At 44.1% G+C, this 19,084-nt stretch overlaps 1 protein-coding gene across 6 annotated transcripts in view; it reads right to left on the bottom strand.

The window, feature by feature from the left end:
• Window positions 1–19,084, bottom strand: part of LOC105384284 (unconventional myosin-XVIIIa) — a 172,907-nt gene that overhangs the window by 77,340 nt on the left and 76,483 nt on the right. For 5 of the 6 annotated variants that reach the window (XM_048626288.1, XM_048626290.1, XM_048626292.1 and 2 more), the window contains 10 exons: window positions 18,216–18,340; window positions 15,569–15,706; window positions 15,027–15,170; window positions 14,435–14,664; window positions 12,794–12,828; window positions 3,847–3,962; window positions 3,341–3,451; window positions 2,869–2,998; window positions 2,154–2,250; window positions 1,476–1,596 (listed from right to left, as the gene is read on the bottom strand). In XM_048626288.1, the coding sequence (XP_048482245.1) occupies window positions 1,476–1,596; window positions 2,154–2,250; window positions 2,869–2,998; window positions 3,341–3,451; window positions 3,847–3,962; window positions 12,794–12,828; window positions 14,435–14,664; window positions 15,027–15,170; window positions 15,569–15,706; window positions 18,216–18,340 (1,247 nt within the window). Of the gene's footprint in view, window positions 1–1,475; window positions 1,597–2,153; window positions 2,251–2,868; window positions 2,999–3,340; window positions 3,452–3,846; window positions 3,963–12,677; window positions 12,829–14,434; window positions 14,665–15,026; window positions 15,171–15,568; window positions 15,707–18,215; window positions 18,341–19,084 lie in introns of all 6 variants that reach the window. The other variant, XM_048626289.1, reaches the window with a different exon arrangement.

Raw genomic sequence — 19,084 nt, 5'->3', positions numbered from 1 at the left:
GAAATAAGTCCGGGAATTCAAATGTCTCCCAACGTCGATTACCGTAGTGGAGTATAGTGGGTTTAAGATAATGTGTGCGTGTATGAAGATGCAAGATGAAAATGGAGTAATATCATTCGCGCATTTGCATGTTCATAATGCGTAATAGTTTACGAACCGAGACCAGCTCGTCCGTAGGTAGGGTTCCGTCCATAGTCGTCGGCTGCGCGTGATAGTGGAACCGAGCTTTATAAAACCCACATGAGTATACCTATCATTGGCCACAGCATCTATATAGATGGTTGTTGCAGTGCTCGTGGGTTATGAGTTACGACGGCCGCACCGTCGTTGATGACTGTATAGTCCAATAGCAGCACGACATTTTTTGCCACAATGGTTGCAGACGAAACATGATTCCAACGGAGGATAGTGGAACCGAGCTTTATAAAACACACAGAGTATATAGGGTATTGCAAAAAAGGGTATACTAATCCGAAAGGGGGAGACTTTCCGTGATTTTCAAAACACATACAACAAAAGATGTTCAGAATGACCCCCTGAGTCACCCCCATTCGGCTTAGTATACCCTTTTTGCAACACCCTGTATAGTTACCACAGCAGGCCGCGGGGGGCGTCGCGCAGGTCGGTCTGCGAGCTGCGCACGAGCGCGTTCTGTACCCAGTCTATATACAGGGTGACTTTGGAGACCCGCATAATATTTTCACCACGTGTTCTCCTAGTCATACTGACCAACTTTAACTATGGGGCCAATATTATGCGGGTCTTCAAAATCACCCTGTATGTACATGTAATGAGCACACAGAGTACACAGTTACCACAGCAGGCCGCGGGGGGCGCGCACGTCGGTCTGCTCGCTGCGCACGAGCGCGCTCTGCGGCGCCTTGTCCAGCAGCTCCGCCACGGCGCCCCCGCGCGCCGAGTCCGACACCCAGTCTGTACACACGCGGCGGACTCCTAGCCACTAGTTCAGATGGAGACCAACAGATGGCGCTCGGAACTCAATGCAGAGAAGACGTATGGGAATTACGCAAATTACATAACGGGGAGGGGTCGCCGGGCATCTCGTCTGGCGATGGATTCATCGTGCCGGCAGAAATAATAGGCTCTTCGTGTAGTTCGTATCTTGATTATTTAGAAAACAATCATCACTTAATGTAACAATGCAAGATCGCGATGATGCAGACGGATGACTTTTAGAAACGCGGCAAGTTCGATGATACAGCACACTGTTTCCCGTGTCACGTAGAAGCTCTGAATCCAGAATGGCGGCATGGCCGGTTCACTTTTTAAACGTCACGGACCTCTTACTTTTTAAAATGTTGCCAGGGCTGACCTTACCCAAGGAAAATCCCTTGGCGTTTCTGATTGGATTACGACGCGTTTACACGCTCAAATCAACATCGATGCGGCGTTTTTCTGCCAACGCTGCGACATACATTATGCACATGTAATGACTACACAGAGTATATAGTTACCACAGCAGGCCGCGGGGGGCGTCGCGCGCGTCGGTCTGCTCACTGCGCACGAGCGCGCTCTGCGGCGCCTTGTCCAGCAGCTCCGCCATGGCGCCCGGCTGCGCTGAGTCTGATACCCAGTCTGGGAAATATCATGAAAAATTTATTATTTAATTAGTATCTTTGCTATATTCTCCTTGTGTGAGGATTTGAGGATATTCACAAATAAGATCACAGGAGCGACGACTAAAGGTGCCCGTCCGAGCTCAGCGTCACAGAGCATCTCAATACAGGCTTATATCAATTTCCATAGGATTCATCAGACGCTCTGCCACGGAGTCACAGACGCTCGCTTCGAAAAGCTACCTTAAGATTCTCGTAACACTCGCTGGCTCAAAAATAAAGCGCGGTATGAGCACTACATTTACATATTTCTAGTGTCTTTATTACTGAAGAATGACTACGCGGCAATCCAACTCTGGACATATTTTTTATAATAAACAGATTGCAAATAAGACACTAAAAATATTATAGTGATCATTTATAGCCTTCACAGTAAATTTTGTGCAAAAATAAGCAATCCTACGCAATAACTTATAGATTCATTTTTATTCATATTTTAGTACATTTCACATCATATATTAGACCTTGTCGTGAAAAGCCCGAATTTAGAAAGACCTGAAAACCTGATTTCCTTACCTTCATCAGCGCCGTCGTCGAGCGCGATGCCCTCGGCAGCGTATCTGTCTCGCGGCGCCACCAGCATAGCGTCGTGGAAGACCGCTTGGAGCCGTTCCTGGAATCCATAGTTACATTTGTTACACTCATCGCACATTTAAAGTTCAGATCTAGCTTGACATTTGTTACACTCATGTGTGTGCCATATTGTATCTGCACTATCGCACATTTCACGTTCGAATACCTTACAGGCTTAGATATATAGATTTTGGAGGAGTTTCTGGAATCTCCCATTATCCCCCAAATGGACCATTTATCACACTCATATGTGTGCCAATCGAGTTTTCATGATCGCACATTTTACATTTAGTCATAATTTGATGGAGTCACCACAGTTTCTTCTCGAGTAATATTTTAAACAGGTCGGCTTACACATTATTGAATTGTCAACGCCGAGACTGTCTAACGCAATCAACGCTGATGTGGCTTCTGAATCGCTCCCATTTTCTGTCTGTTATGTTATGTTATGTTATGTAATCTTATGTTACTACACTATACCTGCAAGTAATTAGCCAGCAGTTTGGACAGTGGCGCTCCACTCTGCTGTCCCGCGCACATCGGGTTGTCTGCCCCTGGACTGTCTAATAGTACGATGTCTGATGTGGCTTTAGAATAACTCCCATTGTGTCTATAGAATTTGTTAATGTACAATAAACAGTGACTGTCTCTACTGTACCTGCAAGTAATTAGCCAGTAGTTTTGACAGTGGCGCTCCGCTCTGCTGCCCCGCGCACATCGGGTTGTCTGCTCCTGGGCTGTCTAGTAGAAGGATAGACGCTGATGTTCGCGCCGATGTTGATAGCGATCTGTGGAACATGAGAAATCATTTATACTTAATGTGTGCCTTAATGGGGCTATAAGTTCTGCAAGTTTAATTGCGCCGGGTTGCCATTGTTAACCGGACACAATACGAGTAATGGCTATTATTGACTTGTGTATAAGCGATGTCTATAACGAAATTTTCACCATTTCGACTAAACTTTAGGCGCATTTCAAGGTTATTTACTATTCTGTCCAGTTACAATACAACGTTGTTTATTTGCTAGGTATAAATGTATATTCAATTTCCAATAACATAATTTCCTGATTCTTAATATAATTTCATACTTATTTACCATATCAATGGTAACCAATAGTAACAAACACACCTGTTAATGAGTGCGGCGACGATGTTGAAGGCCTCGTTGTAGAGTCCGGCCACGAACGCGTCCAGCGCCTCCGAGCCCGACACCTCGCGCTCGTGGCACGGGGACGGCGTTCTGAAACAATAACAATACACATTTTAACCCTCCATAGCTATTATTAATATTCAGGGTCGGAGAATGAATTTTTGTTTCTTTTTAAAAATAAAGAAATGTTTTCTTTTTTTAAATTTATATGTCTACTACATATATTAAGAGTAGGTACTTGCCATTCTGGTGGCATTATAAAACTCTACCCCGTATGATATAAGTGCATAATATTTTATTCAATTTAATAAATTCATCGGAATCATTATGTGGGGTGAAGTAAATGCAAAGTAAACTAATTCTTCCAGCCTTATTAGTAAATTATGGTGAGAACTTTAGTTTACAAAAGTTCTTCCAAGTACGAGGGAAGGTGCCTGTAGAATGCCTCAAGACGAAAGGCACCATCCATTGTACTGAATTAATACCTGAAGTTGGCCCTGGGCGGCGGCGCGGGCTGTGGCTCGAGCGGCAGCGCGCTGCGGGCCAGCTCCTCCGCCGGCACCGCCAGCAGCCGCGCCGCCCGCTCCGCGCTGCTCGGGACCAATGACTTATCACACATATCTTCCACAGTGCCATCTGCTCCTGTTCCGTCACTCCTAGACTTTAGAAAGCTTCATTCGTTCGTTTTTCAGTATAAAGTAACACGTAGGGATTCTGGGTGCTTATGTGCGCCTGGTACTCCTAAAATTCCTGCTCCAGAAACCAACTTAATATTTCTCACCTTTAGCGACCCCAGCCCAGCCCAAATGACAGATAGCGCCCAATATCTTCTGGGCCTTACTGGTTCTATTGTCACCGCGGGGGTAAAGGACACATTCCTCCTCTCATATCATTGGTTCATAAAGCCACGCCCTTACCTGAAGTTGGCCCTGGGCGGCGGCGCGGGCTGCGGCTCGAGCGGCAGCGCGCTGCGGGCCAGCTCCTCCGCCGGCACCGACACCGACCGAGAACTTATCACATCTTATCACACATATCTCCCACAGTGCCATCTGCTCCTGTTGCATCACTCCTAGGCTCTAGAAAGCTTCGTTCGTTTGTTTTTCAGTATAGAGTAACACGTAGGGGTACTGCGTGCTTATGGGCGCCTGGTACTCCTAAAATTCGTGCTCCAAATCAACTAAATATTGCTCAGCTTTAGCGACCCCAGCCCAGCCCAATATCTTCCACAACGCCATCTGCTCAGCCATTTTGCGACTGGCCCTGTTGTCACTGCGGGGGGAAAGGACACATTCCTCCTCTCATATGATTGACTCATAAAGACAGCCTCCTACCTGAAGTTGGCCCTGGGCGGCGGCGCGGGCTGCGGCTCGAGCGGCAGCGCGCTGCGGGCCAGCTCCTCCGCCGGCACCGACACCGACCGAGAACTTATCACATCTTATCACACATATCTCCCACAGTGCCATCTGCTCCTGTTCCGTCACTCCTAGACTCTAGAAAGCTTTGTTCGTTTGTTTTTCAGTATACAGGGTGTTGCAAAAAGGGTATATCAAGCCGAAACCAGCATGTGCAGCATGTTATATCTAAGCCCGAAACTGAAATCAGAATTTCAAAAAAGTTTACCGTTTTCGAGTTATTGACGATTGAAGTTTCAAAAAATCACGCAGAAAAAAAGTGGTCTAACAACCCTAAAACAGCTGATTACAAGACCCACTGACCTACATGTCAATGAACTCTGTCTCTGTTACTAGGACATCATGCACAAAATTTGAATAATTGCCATTTTACCCCATTTTCTCTTTTCCCTAAAAGTAGGGAAAACTAATTCACAACAGAATTTGAACTTAGCTACATTTAAGTAAGTGCTTACATGTAGTGTTCAGGAAATGTAAAACTAAGATAATTTACGTCATAGGTACCTACAATTGCCTACTACAGACTAGAATCAAATTAATCGCGTAACTAGGTAGGTACTTACGTGCGACATCCAACATCCCGAATATTCTGATAAACACAGAACACAATCACACTTACCCACTATCACTTGGTTTTAACGCACAATAAATTTATCTACCTATTTCTTTCATAGTAGGTACTAAATAAATTAAAAACTGTCTTTACAACAAACATTTCGCGACACACTACACGCACTACACAGTCTACACTACACTTGTGTATGCTTAAAAGTTTGCAATATGACTAAATCAAACTACCTAAATAACAACAAAATGTGCATTTGTCAAAGCCGCCGCCCTTGGCTTTGAAATAGCCGCCTGACGCGGCCGACGCGCCGCGCCGCGCCGCTGAACTTCTTTGATCTAGTTAGAAGAATAACGTATTTCCTATTCATACCTACCTACTGATTTTCTGTTAATCGCGAGCGCAACACACGGGTCAATGCAGGTGTGTGTACTTTACTTACTAATTAATCATATCTCCCCAACGATCGGGTTCTGCCAAAGCTAGTTTCAGGTAATTTATTTATTTGATTCTGGTATCCCATAGGCACTATCTTATCTAAACCATTATTAAACAAAGATAGAAAGAAGATAAAAAGAGAGACGAGAGTTTTGACCAATAGCAAAACCAATAAAAATTTATATCTTTTGACCAATGGCTCTCCAACTTTAAGAATTCGCGCGCGAGCAGCGCATAATGGTCTCCTGGTAGTCGCCACGCGACGCTTGTTCAAACTGATAATCACCGAAAGAATTGCATGAAAAAAGGCATTGAGCTCGTTTCATAGCAGTGACGTGAGGGAATATTTTGATTGGTGATGTACTTAAGGATAACTCTGCTTCTAAATAAGCTTTCACCGCTTAGGTAACAGAACAATGTGCAATGTATTATTGTAGGTATTTTATTCACGAATTCGATTCGATTGAGTGAATTACTACTTACTTTCATAGTGTGAGTAATGAGTATTAATACCTACGTACTTTTACCTTCATAATCATAACCAATACCAACACGACAGTGACAAACCCTAGTTCAGCTCTATTATTTTCACCGACACGCTTAGGAGAAGAAGTAGGTACTTACCTACCTCAACGTATCTACGGTAACGGTATCCACTTTACCTGAAAAAACTTTGAGAACCAATGAACTCAGATTGTCCTAGTAAAAGTAACTACATTATTAAGATAGAAAAAGAAAAAAGATATAACTTATCTATGAAGTAAAAGAGAGATAGATACTTCTTTATTTGTATTACTTTAAAGTATTTTAATGTCTAATTGTCTATGTATGTGTTAATATGATGCGTGAGTGAGAAGAAAGTATTCGTTGTTAATGGCCTTCGCGTGAAATAGAAAGAAATAGCATAATAACATGCATTTTCGTCCTTAAAGCTAAGCCTTTTGTCAACACATCTGCATTTCCTCAATGACGCTGTGATTGGTTCGCGGCGCGTCAATATTTTCGGCGCGAAATTTTAAAATCAAAGGACTCAAAGGAATGCCGCATGCCGCCGGGCGGTCTCTCTCGGTCTCGGTGCATTTCCTCAACTGAAATGTACAATATCCGACCTTTTCATTGACTGAATTCGTCTCTGGTTACTAGGACATCATGGACAATCAATGCCATTTTACCCCAGTTTCTCGTTTCCCTAAAATTAGGGAAAAAGATAAACTTTTTAGGAATCAAGGATTATGGAGATGAAATTCTTACTTGCTTGCGTGCTGACGAAATGTAATTACCTACCTAGAATCAAATTCATCATTTACTATCATTCATTACCTACTTAGATTACGTAGTTGGTAGGTAAATAAGTACTTACTTGCAACATTTATTTTATTAATTACCTAATTTATTTATTTAACGCACAACATACTTATACCTAACTCTACAAACAACATTTCATAAACATTTCGCGGTAAAAATATCTAATGCTTAGCACTGCGATGTGACTAAATCAAAGTACCTACCTTATCAACAATAAAATGTGCATTTGTAACTGCTTTGACGAACCGCGGCAGCCCTCTTTGAGTACAGCCGCTTAGCCGCGGCCGCCTTCTTTGAGTGAAGCCGCTACGCTACGGTACCGCCGCCGCCGCCGCCGCCGCCGCCGCGCCGCGCCTTCACTCAAAATTAAGTAAGTACTTACTTAATAAACTGTTTTTAGGAATCAAGGATTAAGGAGATAAAATTCCCTCAGACTCGTACCTACAAGAAGTGACTTACCTGCTTACTAAAAACGAGATTCCCTACCCTTCATATGAATTTTGTGATAACAACCTTAGGAGTTTAGGAGGGTAGCCGGTAGTGACTGGATGAGGAAGGGCGAGGACCGAGTGTTGTGGCGCTCCTCGGGAGAGGCCTACGTCCAGCAGTGTATTATTATAGGTGATGATGATGATGATGATGATGATGAATCCAATTATTTAAGGTGAAGTCGGCCAATGCCGAAAATCGGGTAATTACGATTGTTGCCGATTTCTACCAAACGCAACCATACTTTGAACCGTGGAACCATTCACCTTGGTCGCAACTTCGTCAGCGTACGTGTTAAATCGTAAAATGAATAAAAAATGCAAATTCCCGCATTTTTGATTTCCGGAATTACCGGCACGTTATCGGTAAACTTATTGTTTTTTCATAAAAAATACTGTCGTTTTTTTCACTACGTTGTAAGCTAATTTTTTTCCGGAATTAGCCGACTAGGGTAATTTCGAATGATGAAACATTTAACTATGAAATTCTGTGGATCGGGTTATAATAATGAATTTGGCAGTTCTAGGCAATATTGCGAAATATGTTTTTCGAGGTTAAAGTTGATAGAAAAATACATATGCACCTTTAGCTTAAATGAACTACTCAAAACTAATTTTTAGATGTAATCGGAATTGCCCGCATCCATTCGGAATTACCCTCGTGCAATGAAAAAAAATATCAACTTTTTAAACTCAAAATTTACCTTACCTAACCTTGACCTTTTCTGATAATGTGACAAAATACGATTGTACCGAACTCGACCAAAAACCTTTCGGAATAACCCAGCTTCACCTGGCTAGTAAAAGATTTGTACCTGAACTTTTTATTTTGAATTATAACCACATTATTTAGCTGTCATATTTAAAGTATGACTGTGTCATTTTGATCTTTGTTATCTGGGTGTTATTCAATAAGTATTTTTCATAAACATTAATTTTTTCAGCAGAAGGCCTTTTTTTGCGCTGGTGTCAGGTTTATCGGGAGGTTTTCTCAAACGCTATAGCCTTTGCTAACAACCACTGACGATAAATATCTCACAAACACACATCCGGATAAGCTGGCCATAAGTACAGTACGGACCCACTCTCAGTTACAGATATCCATGGCATGAAAAGGTCCCAGTTCCGATCTGATAGCCGCAGAAATGTTGAAAGTGGACATCCCGTCTGCAGTACTTAAACATGCTGTATCCAATCACATACTTTAATATACTACCTAAAACACCGCTTAACATACTTATCTAAATACCCACGGAATACGTGAATATTTTAGTTTCAAAAGCTCATATTTTTTTTCTTTGCACGAGGGTAATTCCGAATGAGTGCGGGTTATTCCGAATGAGATTTTAAATGAGTTTTAGGTTATTTAAGCCAAAGGACCATATGTATTTTTCGATCAGCGATAACCTCGCAAAAACTAAATTTAAAAATATTGCCTACAACTGCCCAGAAGCACTTACAAGAAGCACTTACATTTATTCATATTAAAATGTTCTAACATTCGGAATTACCCTTGTCGTTTAATTCCGGGAAATTCAGAAAAAAATGAGCTAGGTTTTTTAAATCCCGAACATAGTGAACAAATACGACAATCTTTTGGATGAAGAAACAATCAGTTAATTATCTGAATTCTTAATTACCAATGTGCGGAAAATTCCGAAAATTCAAATCTGCGGAAATTTGTACTTTTTTATAAATTTTACGTTTTAGCACTCACGCTCGGTCCTACCAGTGATGACGTATGGTGCAGAGACGTGGACACTGACGGTAGGACTGGTCCACCGATTTAAAGTCGCTCAGCGTGCTATGGAGAGAGCTATGCTTGGGGTTTCTCTGATGGATCATATCAGAAATGAGGTTATCCGTCAGAGGACTAAGGTTACCGACATAGCTGTCAAAATATGCAAGCTGAAGTGGCAGTGGGCTGGTCATATCTGCCGAAGAACCGATAACCGTTGGGGTAGACGAGTTCTCGAGTGGAGACCACGAACAGGCAAACGCAGCGTGGGACGCCCTCCTGCCCGCTGGACTGACGACCTTAGGCGGGTGGCGGGTAGTGGTTGGATGAGGAAGGCCGAGGACCGAGTGTTGTGGCGCTCCTTGGGCCACAACACTCGGTCTAGGCCTATGTCCAGCAGTGTATGATTATTGGCTGATGATGATGAAGATGCTCGGTCCTAGCGCCCTGAGTCAACCCAAGCGCAGTAGAAGATTAAGTTGCCATCAAGGTGAATGGTTCCACGGTTCAAAGTATGGCTGCGTTTAGAAGAAATCTGCAAAAATCGGAATTTCCCGAAATTCGGAATAACCCACCTGTACCTTATGGCTGTGTTTAAAAGAAATCGGAATTACTTACCCGATTTTCCGCATTAGCCGACTTCACCTTATCTACTTGATGAATAATGAAATTATGAAATATCATGCTACCTATCTGTACTTTAAACCGAGAGCGTTTCGTCAAATGAATAAAACATCTGAAACAGACAAAAACTAACCTTATTCAAATGTAATACGGGTATTGGTTTTACCTACAATCGCGCGGTGCGGTATCGGCAAAGGCTTTGCGGACATCGCCGCCCGCCGCGTTTGACAAAATGCCGCGCCGCCCGCCCGCCTCAGATTTTTTTGATGTTTGCTAGGTATTTCTTCTAGTAGGTTGTAAGAATAACGAAATTCATCCTATGAATAGTAGGTAGGTACTCCTGAAGTTACCTGAGCAACTTAGATTAGTTAGTTAGATTTTCTGTGAGTTACAAAACACTGGTCAATGCGGATGCGTAGGACGTATGTATTACATGCTCATAAATCAATCAACCAAGCCAAGGCTGTTTTCAGGGGATTTCATATTTTATTCTGGTATCCCATAAGATAGAAAGAGAAAGAGTTGTGTTATGGTTATTTTATGACCCTTTGGCCAATAGCGAACTTACTTACTTTTAGGCTGTCTATGCGTAACAAAGATAGATGCTATTGTTTTTACATTGCCTAATCACTGTGGCAAAAAGAGACAAATAGCTTTTGCATAATATCCAATAAGAGAATTGTTCAATTTGGCGGGAAAAAGTTTACTAGTGTAAAGAAAATCTTCATTTGCAAAGTGCATCGCGAGTCGTTAGTGTTTTTTTAAGTTGTCGCGCAATGGCTGAATACACGAACGCTGAATACTACGACATGGTGATGTGTGTGGGGGAGTGTCGGGGAAACCTTTGGGCAGCCCGTGAGATGTACAGGGACCGATATGTGGATGTGCCAGCACCGAGGCGCCTGCCCTCGTACCCCTGCTTCCGTCGCCTGGTGAACCGCCTGCACACGAATGGCTCGGTCCGCGAGCGGAACCCAGGAGGGAGGCCCGTCGCCGACCGGCACGGAGTCATCGACGAACACATCCTCCAGCACTTCGCCGAGGACCCCACCCGGAGCACCCGCCGCGCCGCCGCTGTGCTTGGCGTTGACCACTGGACCGTGTGGCGCACGCTGAACCGGGACGGCCAGCATCCGTACCACCTTCGCAAGACGCAGGAGCTGACGGTCAGGGACTTCGCTCCGCGTCTCGTTTTCTGCGAGTGGTACCGTGGCCAAATTGCTGCCGACCCCGGACTGGCTCACAACATTCTGTGGACCGATGAGGCCAGTTTCACGAGAATGGGTGTGTTTAATACCCACAATGAACATGTTTGGAGCCACGCCAATCCGAGGGCATTCCGTGAAACTGGGTTTCAGCATCGGTGGCGCATAAATGTGTGGGCCGGTATCATCGGCGACCACCTCATCGGGCCAGTGTTTTTGCCGCACGCGCTGAACGGGGCCAATTATTTGGGGTTCCTCCGAGGCCAGCTGGAGGAGCTACTGGAGGACCTGCCGGTGGCGGCATACCATCGCGTGGTTTTTCAGCACGACGGCGCCCCCGCACACTTCGCGGTACAAGTGCGCAATTATTTAGCCGCCAGATTCCCACAGTGGATAGGGCGTGGGGGCGTGATCCCGTGGCCAGACAGTCGAGTGTGGCACAGAAGAGCAAATGCGGCAGCGGATAGTCGATGCTTTCGCCGGCATCGACCCGCCCATGATCCGTCGCGTGGTGGATTCTGTGCGCCGACGCACCAGGCTGTGTATCCAGCAACAAGGTCGACACATAGAACCCTTTCTATGAGTTCGGCGCGTGAGGTTCCTACGGTGAATAATAATGAACTTTTGTGTTAATTGTTTTTAAGTCAATAAAGTAGTATTCTATTCTATTCTAAATTTCGTGTGGTTGCGTCATCGAACTTTTTTGATAGCGAGCAGTGAAAAAGTGAAATTGTGCTAAGTTATTATTTCGCTAAAAGATCGTTTTAATACCTACCTACCAAGGAATTAAGTGTAAGTGATAGCAGTGAATGACAAAAACAATGTGTCGTCGTTATTGTGTCAGTGCAATACCGGAGGATATTGCTGTTACCTACTTTTGGATTGGAGAGGTATGTTAAATGTTTAATATTAATACCTGTCCTAATTTTTTAATCAGTACTTTAATTAACTAGTTAGGTTGGTAAAGATGCAAAACCGTAAAAAATGTACTAGGGACGGGCCGTGTCCGCCAGCCAGGAGGTCATGCGGCGCGCGGTGTGTGCTATATCTATTATACAAAAGTGGGGTACTAGGGTCATAAGGTGCTCGCGTGGCATGTGATGTATGTACATGTAGTTATACGGAAGTGGGGTACCAGGGCTAACATAAAAAACATTAGGGTTGCCAAAAAAGTAATGAATAAAATATTGATTAAATTTTGTATGGGCATTTTTTTTATTCGTGCGCCCAAATCTGACATCGGAAATAGGTTTTCCAGAACGAGTTGTGTGGACCCTTTTCGGCTTGGTATACCAATTTTGCAACACCCTGTAGAGTAACACGTAGGGGTTCTGCGTGCTTATGGGCGCCTGGTACTCCTAGAATTCCTGCTCCAGAAACCAACTAAATATTGCTCACCTTCAGCGACCCCAGCCCAGCCCAAATGGCAGATAGCGCCCAATATCTTCCACAACGCCATCTGATCCGCCATTTTAATTTTTTAAAGGACATATCCCTCCTCTCTAATCATTGGTTCCTAAAGACAGACTCCTAAGTCCTACCTGAAGTTGGCCCTGGGCGGCGGCGCGGGCTGCGGCTCGAGCGGCAGCGCGCTGCGGGCCAGCTCCTCCGCCGGCACCGCCAGCAGCCGCGCCGCCCGCTCCGCGCTGCTCGGTACCGCGAACTGGTATTTTACGACGGGGCCGGTTGTTACTGCGGGGAGAAAGAGAACCATCAGGCATGTGGAATGAATATATGGGGTGTTAAAATAGGATAAGCCGAAAGGGGGTGACTCAGGGGGTCATTCTAAACAATCATTGTTCTATGGTTTTGAAAATTCGTGAAAAAAAATGGCTTCTCTATAGAAACTGTGTTGGTCATGAGGCTTGTTTCATACGATTTTTTAAATGTTAACAACTTTTTTTTATCAGTTGCTTAGTATACAGAAACTAAAAGAAATATTTCTCACCTTTAGCGACCCCAGCCTAGCCCAAATGGCATATAGCCGCCAAGATCTTCCACAGCGCCATCTGCTCTTGCTCCGTCACTCCTAAACTCTTAAGAGCTTCCTTAAAAGCCGTGAACTCTGTGGGAGCGTCCACCTTGTCTTGCGCTGACACGTAGGGGTTCTGCGTGGTTATGAGCGCCTAGTACTTTTAAAACTCCTGCTCCAGAAACTAAAAGAAATATTCCTCACCTTTAGCGACCCCAGCCCAGCCCAAATGGCATATAGCCGCCAATATCTTCCACAGCGCCATCTTCCTGTTCCGTTTCTCCTAAACTCTTCAAAGCTTCCTTGAGAGCCGTGAACTGTGTTGTTGTTGTCGTTCCTATGGCACCCCAGAGGTGCAGAGGGTCTCCACTAACGTCCGCCACTTCCGCCTATCTTCGGCTGTACTTTTGGCCTCGCTCCAGCTTAGTCCAGCGGCTCGCAGCTCGTTTTCGACGCTTCGGCGCCATGTCTGGACAGGGCGTCCACGGGAGCGCTTGCCATTTGGTGGCCTCCAGTCAAAAGCTACGTTTGCGGCATTCGTAGCTCCTCTTCGTACAGTGTGCCCAATCCATCTCCACTTTCGCTTCGCAATTTCCTTGCCGATGGGAGATTGTCGGCACAGCTTCCACAGATCTTCGTTACGTATTGTCTTCGGCCAGAAAACGCGCAGGATCGATCTTAGGGACTTATTGACGAACACTTGCAGTTTGTTCGTCAGCCCTTTCGTCACTCTCCACGTTTCGCAACCAAAGAGCAATACGGACTTCACGATGGAGTCGAAGAGGGAGATTTTTATTCGCCTTGTGAGCACATTCGAGTCCCAAACAGGTTTGAGCTGGGCAAACGCAGCCTTCGCCTTCTTGATCCTGCTCTCTATATCCTCATCTGCTCCTCCCTGACGGGTGACCGTGCTTCCGAGGTAAGTGAATGTATCGACCGAGTCCAAGCGTTGGTTATCGAGTATTAAGGCGTCCGAGGTTTTAGCCTTGATACGCATATCGACTGTTTTGCGTCGGTTTATTCGCAGACCCATTACTCCGTGAGAGCCGTGAACTAGTACTTTTAAAACTCCTGCTCCAGAAACTAAAAGAAATATTCCTCACCTTTAGCGACCCCAGCCCAGCCCAAATGGCATATAACCGCCAATATCTTCCATAGTGCCATCTGCTCCTGTTCCGTCACTCCCAGACTCTTCAAAGCCTCCTTGAGAGCCGTGAACTCTGTTGGCGCATCCATCTTGTCTTGCGCTGACACCTAGGTCTGCGTGGTTATGGGCGCCTGGTACTCCTAAAATTTCTGCTCCAGGAAACAAAAAGTATTGCTTACCTTTAGCGACCCCAGCCCAGCCCAAATGGCATATAGCCGCCAATATCTTCCACAGAGCCATCTGTTCCTGCTCCGTCACTCCCAGACTCTTGAGGGCTTCCTTAAGGGCCGTGAACTCAGTTGGAGCGTCCACCTTGTCTTGCGCTGATACGTAGGGGTTCGTCGTGCTTATGGGCGCCTGGTCAAGGAAGAGGTCGCGACGCAGGCGGCCGTCGCAGCCGTGGAGGAGGCTGGATGAAGAAAATGGAGTTTGTTGGTACAGAGTGTTGCAAAAAGGGTAAACTGAGCCGAAAGGGGGTGACTCAGGGCGTCATTCTCAATATCTTTTGTTCTATATGTTTTGAAAATTCATGAAAAAATTATCCTTTAACATAGAAACTTTGTTAGTCACGTGACTTTTTACTATGGAGAACGATATTTTTTTCGCAAATTTCTAACACTCGTTAAACAAGCGCTGAGGTGTGACACGTTAGATTTGCATGTTTATGGTCTCATGAAAAGACTTTTGTAACGTCTTGCACTGAGCTCCAATTGTCGTTATTTACTCCCTCTTGATAATCCTCATTAAAAATAGCCAATACACAACACTTACTTATGAAGAGCCCTGATGGGCGCCGAGGCGGGCTTCAGGTCCGGCAGCAGGGTCTGCACGGAGGCGGAGACCAGCGCGCCGCCGCCGTCGAAGTCAAGAGATGTTAGCGAGACGAAGCGAGACGCGTGCTGGTTTGACGTTGAGCTGTGGAGGGAGGATTGTAACATATTTGTTAGTGGTATTGAGGGTTTCGGCGCGCGAAAGCAGTCTCTCCGAATCAAGTATACAGTGTACCTTACACAGGGTGTTTCAAAAGTGGAGCCGAAATGGGTGACTCAGGGGTCATTCTGAACAAATTGTTATTAGGTATCAGTAAGTCATCGTCCACTGCTTGACATATGCCTCTCGCAGGTGCGCCACAACACTCTACCTCTACCCTACTCTCCTACCCTCGACCTTCCTCATCCAGCCACTATCTGCTACTTATTCCAGGTCAGTCCTATCGTTTCCAGTTCTGGTTTGCTATTTACCATGCTTAGAAAAACATCGGTCCTATAAATCTTCCTTCACCACTACAGTATATACCAAGCATCCACACATACCGACAGCTCCCAAAAGCATGTAGCACGTCAAAAGCCGCATCCAGTCGCTCAGCCGTCAGCTTGGTGGCCGGGGCCGGGTACGCCGTGGCCAGGTACCACACGCAGTGACGCATGGCTGAGGTCTTGCCTGATCCGGATCTGGGGAGGGAATGGGATGTTCTGTTAAATTTGTTTAATGTGGAGCTTTTCGATCTGAAATACAAGAAAAAGTCTGTTACTTCCTAATTGAGATGGACAGTATATAATTGCACCTATTACAGTATGTTTTTTTAGCATTAAGAAACCGACCTATTTTTGTTAATCGAATTTGCCAAATAGTGTTCTGAATAAATATTATTATTATTAATCATGGTATTGGAGAGGTGGCACAAACACATTGAAACTCTTCGATCGGACATTTTTAAGCCACTATGCGCTACCTGGTAGTCTATGGTTTTTAGTCCAGGTAGGCATACGCAACGTTAAGACCACTAAACAGCCAATTTATACTGCAGATTTAAAAAAAATATAACACATGATTAAATACTTTTTTTAAGAAATTTAAAAGAACTTTTCCTGACATGTTAGATCAAAGCTGAACACAGAATATTTTTATCTTTGTCATAAAATATTCCCAAACTAAATTACAAACTCAAGCATCAAAATCATTAGAGCCCTTTACACCACATCAAGCTACAAGTACCAAGTACATACCGATCGAACCGACCAATTAGCGCGATACAATCTTGCCATAGACAAGCAATTTATGTGAAAATTATATTCAATTAGCTGCACAAAGCTCTGCATTGGTCGATCACCGGCCAAACCAGAATATTATCACTATGCCACTTTTATGCTTGTTGCCAATCCGATAAGTGCGATGGAACAGGAATCCGTTTGCATATTTTACTCATATAATCTCAGATTAACAATTTACTAACAAGATGGAGTGTGAGTGCAAAAGAAACGTCTCGACAAATAACATCCCACTTCCACCACTGAGCTCTTATTAAATTAGGTCGGTTAGAAGATTTGTGACTTTATTCATTGGAACAATGGTTGTCATTGAACAAAAAGCAGACGAAACTTTTTTGCCTTTTTTTATATAACATACCATCTGGTACGTTCATTGTTAATCTAAGCATATAACGTATGCTCAAGAGCATTGTAACCACATAGACATATTAGCATTATGCGTTTCCTCCTTCTGTTATTATTATTAGGTTGTGAAACATGATATTTTCGAAGGCATCCATAATTTTATTGTGATATTAAAAACTAAAAATAAGTCTTTTTACGACCAACCAAACCAATGGACTTCAAAGTTATACATAGTTATGTGACATATTTCACAAAAAAAAACTGTTGGGAACTATTGTACTGAACTAGAAAAATATAATAATGCAAATAATGAAAATCTTATTGATAAAAAAAAATACTTTTGAAAAATCCCTTTATAACCTACACTGTTAAACATACAACATTATTCTTATTTAATATATGTCTTTATTAGTAGAAATACAACTACATATTTATCGGTATTAATCATGGCAACACCACCGTGTTTAACGGAGTATTTAGAGATGGCCACACCGATAGCGGTGCGTACAAACGGTTCGTTTGCCGCCATATTACATTATCACGATTCGACCGATTGCATCTCGGGAAATTAATTAAACGTCTGGTTTTAGGCTGCTTATTTTAATTAGATATCTGGAGAAGGTCGTTTATGGGCCTATGGTTATTTTCTCTAAGGATACCGACGCATTGTTGGGGTTCTGTTGCAGTGCTACAGATGCAATCTAATAAATAATAAACATTAAAAAAAACATTTATGTTGCGTTTAATGGTACCTACTTAGATTTTAACTAGTGATTGATGACAGTATTTACACTTTATTAAAGCTAATGTGCAGTAAGGCTTAATTAATGAAACCATGAGATGTCTATCTTAAGATTAGTCTATCATATAATAAACTAACGTTACCTATGCAGTAAGCCCATCAACAGCTTTAAATGATTTGCAATGATCCTATGCAAATGTGTTCACTGTTTTCATACATATACGAGTAACATACCGATATAATTGGCACTCAAGTGGTAATAACTACTAAGCGTACCAACTTGGTATTTAGGATAAATAACTGAGTTGGAATTTTAATATTCAAATATTAAATCCAAATGTATAGATTGATAATCTCACAGAAATTGTCCACCTGCGCAGGAGTGGACTCGCTACTGGAGGGTTAGTCTCGCTTTACGAGAGTCACACAATGTTCAATGCAAACGAGTCAGTTAGCGCAGCAGAGTACCTACTTCGTTTCTTTAAGCTAGCCTACTCCTACACAGAAGCAGAATATGCTCTCTGATCTATCAACTTTCATACACTAACGGGTGAAGCACCTGCTTTTAGCCTGCAATTTCCTACCACTGGGTCATAACTACAGACACTTTACCGTCAGCCAGACAGAAGTCTGACACCAGGGATTCATGGAGCCACTGCTCCAGCCGCCACTGGGTCAGTCAGTATTCAGAGACTTTATTTATTTAATACTTTATTGCACAAAAATGACATATAAGTTTACAAAAGGTGGACTTAATGCTAAAATCATTTTCTCCCAGCCAACCCATAGGAGGTACAGGAAAACAAGTTGAAAAGGTTTCTTTACCTTCCAAGGAACACAATAGCCCGGTCCCGCCTCGCCGCCAACATGCAGCGGTGTGCCGCCTGCGCAGCCGCGAAGATGTGCGGCGGCATGTCATCTGCACGGCAGCCTCGGAACATGGCTGCCACCTGTAGCGGATACACAGTTGTAATACATAGAGTTAGTTGTTCTAGGGAATGTGCGGCTAAAGAGCCGAGGATACGATAGAGAACTCTACAAGGATCAGACCAAAAATAGAGTTATCTCCCTGAATATTCATGATGCACGCATTTACTTTCCCAATCCGGCTTGGCCCAGCATGTTTGTATGAATGACCATAGACAGGGTGTGTAATGCACTTTCCTCACGCGCATCTATCTCGGCAGCATTAACTTGTCAAAATAAAATGGGCGTGGTCACTTTGTCCTCTGCAGTGGAGCCATCTCAAACACACTTCCATGATTGCTCCGAAGACCAAAGTATAAATAGGCGCGGTCCTTTTCGGCGGACCGAGTACCAGGAGCGCATGGGTAGCGCGGACGTACTTTAGGACCGCCCCGTAAACCTGGACCTGAGCACGTGCAGGGAGCCATCACCAACAAACAAAAAAATAATATCCTTGTACCAGGTTGCCAAACATTGCACAGAAACCCAACAAACCTTGTCAGTATAAATAGGCGCGGTCCTCTTCGGCGGTCCGAGTACCAGGAGCGCCTGGCCGGCGCGAAAGTGGACCGAAGCACGTGCAGGGAGCCATCTCCAAAAAACAATACCTATCTCCGTCTACCAGGGTTGCATACATTACACAGAAGCCCAACAAACCTTATCAGTATGAATAGGCGCGGTCCTCTTCGGCGGTCCGAGTACCAGGAGCGCATGGCCGGCGCGGACGT

Source organism: Plutella xylostella, chromosome 16 (genome assembly GCF_932276165.1).
Source record: "Plutella xylostella chromosome 16, ilPluXylo3.1, whole genome shotgun sequence".
NCBI classification, from domain to species: Eukaryota; Metazoa; Arthropoda; class Insecta; order Lepidoptera; family Plutellidae; genus Plutella; species Plutella xylostella.
Note: the sequence above shows the minus strand (reverse complement) of the source record. Positions and strands in the feature narration are given on the sequence as shown.